At 33.2% G+C, this 7,793-nt stretch overlaps 1 protein-coding gene across 1 annotated transcript; it reads left to right on the forward strand.

Annotated features, from left to right (window-relative positions):
* Nucleotides 1-867: 867 nt before the first annotated feature.
* LOC107475473 (scarecrow-like protein 6) lies at nt 868-4,011 on the forward strand. The gene is made up of 2 exons (XM_016095114.3): nt 868-1,104; nt 1,285-4,011. Exon 2 carries the CDS (start codon nt 1,474-1,476, stop codon nt 3,685-3,687), a length of 2,214 nt encoding a protein of 737 aa, XP_015950600.1. The 5' UTR covers nt 868-1,104; nt 1,285-1,473; the 3' UTR covers nt 3,688-4,011.
* The last annotated feature ends 3,782 nt before the right edge of the window (nt 4,012-7,793 follow it).

The following is a 7,793-nucleotide window of genomic DNA, read 5'->3' on the forward strand; positions in this document are numbered from 1 at the left end:
TGTTGTTGTTGTTACTAATGTTCCTTAATATTTAAAGATAATTCTATTATGCTATAAAATAAGGTTTTTGTGTCTATCTCATCCATTCAATAAATATTTTTTTGGATCAATTGTATAGATCTCGACTTAAATAGGAGAATAAATATCTTTAATTTATAGTCAATCTCTTTTGCCATTTATCTCATCACCCACTAACCACAAATTACAATTTTTTCACCCACACTAAATACATTTCAAAACCTCACCAAATAAGACATATAAAATTTACCTACATACAAATTAACTCAAACTACTCATACAGATATCATCTATATTTTTATTAAACACAATTTTATTAATCCCAAACTTCAATAAAGTAGAAACTATAAAAAAATAGACAAAAGAATAAATAATAGATAAATATGGTACGAGTAATAAAAGAACAAAAAAAAAAAAACAAAAACTTCCAAGTTATAAACCACAAATAAGTGAAAATAATTTAAGAGACTAATTAGACCAACCAGCAAAATTAGGGCCCTCAATTTTTTTAACCATTTACTCAATAAAAAATGTATTGAGTTGAATTGGATTAGTAAAATGTAACTAAAACCGAACTAGTTAAGGTAATGTCCTAATGAGTAACCCTTGAAAATCGGGCTAGGTTGAAGGAACGAGATAGAATAATGGGATTTGAACCACACGCGCCACATCTGAGAGTGTGGAAAATGCATTGAGAGTGACAGCAAGCAACCCTACCAGGCAGAGGGGAAAACTACGTATGCAGACAAGCTTACACAAATTAGAAAATAAAAACAAAAATTAAATAATATTACAAACATTTTATTATATATATCCCAAGAAAAAAAAAAGAAAAAAAAGTAGAAACAGTGTGAAGAGAGAGAGAGAGAGAGAGAGAGAGAGAGAGCACTTTACCACTCTTATACGCTGCACGCATCCCATCCCAGAAAAACACAAGCAACAACAAAGAGTGTTTGCCACACACAAAAAAGAAAAGGAGAATAGAATCACATTCATGGCTTTCACCCATCACTGGAACTGTTTGGAGCTCAATAACAACCCAGACAATCAACAACAACAACAACAACAAAACAACAAGCTTTAGAGGTGCCCATGTTTTTCATTTTTGTTTTTCTTTCTTTTGATTTTTAAATATAATTTTGTTTTGAACACCATGTGTTTGTTTTATTGTTTACATCAACAATTTGGGAACATCCCACAAAAAATTTAGAGCTTTCTTTTTCAAATCCAAAAAAGATAACTCATTTTTTTCCCTGTATGTCTCAGCTTCGAAATCAGCTTAATTTCTAAGCCTTGGTTGTGGATTTGTAAAATCAAGCCCCATTGCTGCGTTCTCTTTTCTGGGTGTGGTTGTGGAGGCAAAAGGTTCAAACTTTGAAAAAAGCTGGAGTCTTTTGTGTGGGTGGTTGTGTGGGTTCTTGTTGGTGCTGTTGTTGTTGTTGGTAGCTTTCTTAAATGAAGGCGATGCCCTTTCCTTCTGAGGAATTTCAAGGGAAGGGAGTGTTGGATTTCTCTTCTTCTTATTGTTCTGCGACAGATCTGTTCTCACTGCTTCAGCATCAACAGCAACTTGTTAATAATCATAGTATCCATCAGCCACCACCACCACCACAAGAAGAAGAAGAAAAGTGGAGGAGACGGGAAGAAGAAGAAGAAGAAGAGAACAAAGGCTATGTGGGCTGCACTGAGCCCACATCTGTTCTTGACTCAAGAAGAAGCCAAAGCCCTCCTTCATCCTCCTGCACAATGTCCTCTTCTCTTGGTAGCAGCAACAACAGCACAAGCAAAGGTAGTGCTGGTGGTGGTGGTGGTGGTGGCTGCTCAGCTTCTGCTGCAGCACTAACCTCAGAGAACCCTCCTCCTCCTCCAGAAGGATCCATGGAGAAATGTGGCGGTACAAGAATGATGGATGACTGGGAGGGTCAAGATCAGTCCATTCTGAGGTTAATCATGGGTGATGTTGAGGACCCTTCTGCTGGTTTGACCAAGCTCTTGCAAACTGGCTCTCACAATGTTGATTTCAGTTCGGGAGGGTTTGGTGTTGTGGATCAAGGAGGCTTGATTATGGACCCTTCTGTGCCAGGGAATTATCCTGCTTTCCCATTCCTTGGGGCCGAGAATACGGATGGTCACATTGCAAAGACCGGTGGGGTTGCTGAACCCATGTTTTCATCCGGTAACAATCCTATGTTAGCCTCCACATCTCCAGCTGCAGGTGTGTTTGGCTCTCAGCAGCCTGTGTTTGGAATTGTGGATGAGAAGCCTCAGGTTATCAACCCTCAGTTTATGATGAATCATAATCAAGTTCAGTTTTCAGAGAATCCTTCATTCTTTGTGCCATTGACATACCCCCAAATGCAAGAGCAACATGTTGTTTACTCTCAGCAACCAGCAAAGCGCCCTCTTTCGGATGCAACCGTCGGTCACAATTATCAGGTGCCGAGATTACCCCTTTTGGATTCGGGGCAGGAGCAATTTGCTAGGAGGCAGCAGCAGGCCCAGCTTCCTTTGTTTCCTCATCATAGTCAGCAGCAGAAGGTGAGTTCTGCCGGAGACGAGGCGAGCAACCAGCTTCAGCAGGCTATGTTTGACCAGCTTTACAAGACTGCTGAGCTGATAGAAGCTGGTAATCCGGTTCTTGCGCAAGGGATATTGGCGCGGCTCAATCACCAGCTCTCCCCGATCGGCAAGCCTTTTCAAAGGGCTGCTCTCTACATGAAGGAGGCATTGCAACTACTGCCCCATTCAAACATCTCCAATTTAACGGCTTTCTCACCTATCAGTTTCATATTCAAAGTTGGAGCTTATAAATCATTTTCAGAGATATCACCGGTTCTCCAGTTTGCAAACTTCACTTCTAATCAAGCCCTCATCGAAGCTGTAGAAAGGTTCGATCGAATTCACATTATTGACTTCGATATTGGGTTTGGAGTGCAGTGGTCTTCTTTTATGCAAGAGCTTGCCTTGAGAAATAGCGGTGCATCTTCTCTTAGAGTTACTGCCGTGGTATCGCCCTCAACCTGCGATGAGGTTGAGCTCAGTTTTACAAGAGAGAATTTAAGTCAATATGCAAAAGACATTAACTTATCATTTGAGCTCCATATCTTGAACATCGAATCATTGAGCTCTCCGTCCTTTCCCCTGGCTGGTCAATTCTTCGATAACGAGGCAGTTGCTGTAAATATGCCACTTTCTTGTTTCACTCATCATCCATCGCTGGTTCCATCGGTCCTTCACTTTGTCAAGCAGCTTAGTCCAAAAGTGGTGGTTACTTTGGGCAGGAATTGCGACCGAAACGATGTGCCTCTTCCAACCAAGGTAGTCCATGTTCTTCAATATTACTCAGCCTTGCTCGAGTCGCTTGATGCTGTGAATGTGAACCTAGATGTCCTCCAAAAGATTGAGAAGCACTTCATCCAACCATCTATTAGAAAAGTAATCGTGGGTCACCACCATTATCATTCACAAGAAAAGCTACCTCATTGGAGGAACCTCTTTGCTCAATCAGGATTCTCATCATTCACATTCAGTAACTTCACAGAAGCTCAAGCAGAATGTCTGGTGCAGCGTGCGCCCGTGCGGGGATTTCAAGTTGATCGAAATCATTCCTCTCTTGTTCTATGCTGGCAGCGAAAAGACCTCGTGTCCATCTCGCTTTGGAGATGCTAAACTAGCATCACTTCTTGAAGGTGCTTCAGAACTTACTACTGCAATTTATGTAATTGTTTGTGTAATTTAATTTAGGATTATCAATGGATCATACCCATATGCTTTCTTGACTAGTTGGGTAGATTCCGCTGTTTTTATTATTAGTATGTCACTTCAATTGTGGGTATTATTATTAATCATGACTTCCCCACCTCCATCTAGTAATTAATTGACTCTATGGTTTAAATTCTATCTCCATTGTTCCTTTGTTAACTTGATCGCAAAGCAAATTGCTTTGTTTGTAAGGAACAATTTGCCAACATTGCTGTTGTCTCTTTATGTTTATCCCCATGCTTTAGTTTAGTTTCAGATTAGTTGCTTGATCATGTGCTATATGTTCTATACATGATTTCTATATGTAGCATAGAAAATGTTGTGCCAATTCAATTGTGTCTAGATACAGGCATTGGATTCAATTGATTTGTGTACTTGGTTTGAGTTAAAAAAATGCATTAGTATAAGTGGTATTGTCTCATTTTGTTATATAATCAAATGATGCAGGTTTTGTTTATAGGCTGGCTTCACCATCATGAATAATTAATATGTGTTTACATTAGAATTTAAAATGAATATAGCCCAGGTTAGTTGGTTGATGAGAATTTTCACTTTCATATCCAAATTTGAATATGAAATCAATAATCCCGGGGAATTTGTGTAGGAGGGATTTAATTATTGATTTGTTGCTCTAACTAGAAAATTACTTTTTTGTCTGATCTAAATAAAAGATCAATATCGCTTTAAAATAAATATAGACCTATATCTTCTACCTTAATTAGTTGAAGTATTTTATTTCAATAATTTAATTTGAGTCCTTCAGCAGAACTGGTATAGTTGTTTGGGTTGTTTAAATATCACGTACCAGATTCTGTCCTTAAGAGCAGCATGTATGTAACATGTTTCATGTTTAGTCTCTTATCAATCGAAAGGTGAACTTAGATAGGGTTAGAGATTAGTTGTTGGTTGAGGTTTTACTTGATAGAATAAGAAACTTAAAATCAATAAAAAAAAAAACTAGAAATTAACTAAATTTCTTTCTCAAAAACAAATTTGTCTGTTTACATAATAAGTTATCTTTTTGTGTCCTCTAAGATTATTAGAGTAATTTCGCTAGATAACTAACAGGAGTTTAGCCAACAACAAGCTAACAAGTATTTTTGAACTGTACTCTATACTAATTAATTGTCATTTATTAGAGATATAATTATTTATATTATCTCTAATTATCAATTTAAGTTTTTAGAATGAGAGTTTTATATCAAAAAAGTCAAAGACAATTTTTTGAATAAAAGTAAAAATAGTAATTTCGTTGGAAGCGGAAAATTTGTTTACTCCAATATTGTTGACCCGTGCTTTTTGTCTCCATTGAAAAGAGTTTTTTGCCTCGAGCAAATTGGTTGCTTCCATATATGCGTCAAAAACACAATCAGTGCCATTTTTGGACATATATATCCATGGTTTTTTTTAATTAATTTGAACTGGTCTAATAATTAATTCACTTGTTCCTTTAAGTAAATGGTCTAATAATTAATTCATTTGTTCGTTTAAGTAAATGTCTAAGTAAATATTAGAAAATCGAATCTTATTTTGTGTATCCAGTCAAACAAAAAAAATTCATGGTTTTTTTATATTAAAATTTTTCACCCTACTAAGAAGGTATTTCTATATTCAAAGATGTACCGTAGTCTTTAATATAAGTGGGTTACTTTGGTGCTGTGCCACGCCATTTGTCCATCTTCAAAGGCATGGAAGATGCTTTGCTTCCCCTGCTTTCTAAAGCTGAGTATTGTGATCTCTCACTTTTACATGGAATCAACTCTAATTTAAGCCGAGTACTGGTTGAAAAGAAAAAATTAAAGTTAAATACAATTTTGATCTTTAATGTAAAGGCTGAAAATTTATTGTTTTCGGCCTTTTTCTTGCTACAAAATGATCCCAAAGGTTTAACTTAATTTTAAAATTGTTCTTCGAATGAAAATACCCTTCTCCATTCTTCTCCCAAAATTCACCAGAAGTAGAACCACCACCACCACCCTTACTCCCACCAAATCTCAATAATCAGATTCAAGATTATTCAAATACAGAAATTAACAACATCAAATTTAACAACAAAATTAACACACAACAACAATAAAATCAGAAAAATAACAAATTAAAATCAGAATAAAAAACATAATCAAAAGTTGAAGCAAAGCAGAAACAAAATAGAAGCAAAAACAGATGCAGAAGTAGAAGAAGAAACAAATCCAAATGTAAAAGAAGAAACAGATCCAGATGCATATGCAGAAGCAGAATCGAAAACAGAAAAAGAAGCAGAAGCAGAAGCCGAAGCCGAAGCAGAAACGGCGAAACGGGGAGTGGAGCAGTGGCGGATCACAGGTGGCAGAGCAACGTTGCGGCGGTGCGGCTTGCATAATTAAAATATGGTATACATAATTTTTTATTATAATTAAAATCAAATCATTTTTGTTAAAATTAAAAAGTTTTTTTTTCCTCTTTTTGACTCTTTTGCTATCTCCCTGGTTTCTTTACCCACTCTATCTCTCGTATATATTATTACCAATGATTAATTATAAATTTGACAATAAAAATGTACAATATGACATTCTCTAATTACAATTACAATTAAAATTAAAATTAAAATTGAAATATAACTATATTATATTATTAATTTGACAACTAAAATATATCACATAATAATCATTAAAATTGAGATGAAATATTTTTATTTTAAAATAATAAATTTTATTCCTCTATCTTCTCATCTATCTCTCTCCTCTATTTCTCTCTATCCTTCCTACTCTATATATAACTTATAATTTATATTTTATATTACTAATTTGACGAACCAAAATAAGTCACGAGATATACTTTCATTACAATTAAAATATTTTTTTCTCCAAAATTAACAAACTTCATCTCTCCTTCTTCTTCTTTATCTTTCTCTCAAATTTTTTCTCTCTTCATCTTTTTATTCTACAAAAAATGAAATTAATAAAATAAAATAATTAAAAATATCCATCAATATTATTCATATAAAAAATATATTGATGCTATTATTATTATATGCATATTTTTTTTAGTTTTTTAATTTAGTTTTAAGTTTTTGTTTATCGTTTATCTTTCTAATCTATATTTTTACTTCTCTTTCTTTAAATATTATTTTATATATAATTTGGAGAGAATACTACTATTGTGATTAAAAATTAGAATTAAGATTTAATTGTTTCAAAAAAAATAATTAATTTTGAGTTAATTTTATAAGTATAAAAACTAATTATTTTTATTTGTGCAACAGACTTAACACATAATCAAAATATAAAAATATACACATTAAATTTTTTCAAGTTTTAGACAATAGATGTTAAATTAATTATTAATAAAAAATTAAACTCTTTTATATGAAAATAATAACTAAAAAATTTATTATTTAATTTTTTTAATCTATGATGATCTTGATCTTTTTAGTTGACAGGACCTTTGTCTCTGATTTTTTTTGTAAAAGTAATTTAATTTTATAAATCTTTTCTACTATAATCTATATTATTAAGATAAAATTAATATAATTTTAAAAATGTATATTCTCATTATATTATTATGGACAAAAATACTAATAAACTCTAATTTTATACATATTCATTCATCTGAAATTTATTTATTATTTTTCCACTTCTAAACCAAACACACTCTAAGAAAGAATTCAGTTAATAATTTACCCTATTGAAAGGATCCATTTTATTAGTAGGAACCAAATCGAATAATCACTTGGTAACTCACCTTGAAATTAAAGTCGTTTAATAAATAAAATTTTGTTTACAATCATAGGTTTTTGTTTATCCAAGATAGGTGTAATCATGTAAATATATTGATAGTGTTGTAACTTGTGTAATGCATTCGTATAAGCACTAGTTTTAGTAATCATGTTTACCAATTACAACTTTCGTTTAATTCTTTAATTTTTTTTAAAAGAATCAATGATCATTATGTTACCATTAGTTATTTCTTTTTTTTTCCCATTTGTTACTAGTGTTAGAATCATCCACGAACTTCTATTGATTGTTTACTTTTGT

The sequence above is a fragment of the Arachis duranensis genome, chromosome 2, assembly GCF_000817695.3.
Source record: "Arachis duranensis cultivar V14167 chromosome 2, aradu.V14167.gnm2.J7QH, whole genome shotgun sequence".
Classification (NCBI taxonomy): Eukaryota; Viridiplantae; Streptophyta; class Magnoliopsida; order Fabales; family Fabaceae; genus Arachis; species Arachis duranensis.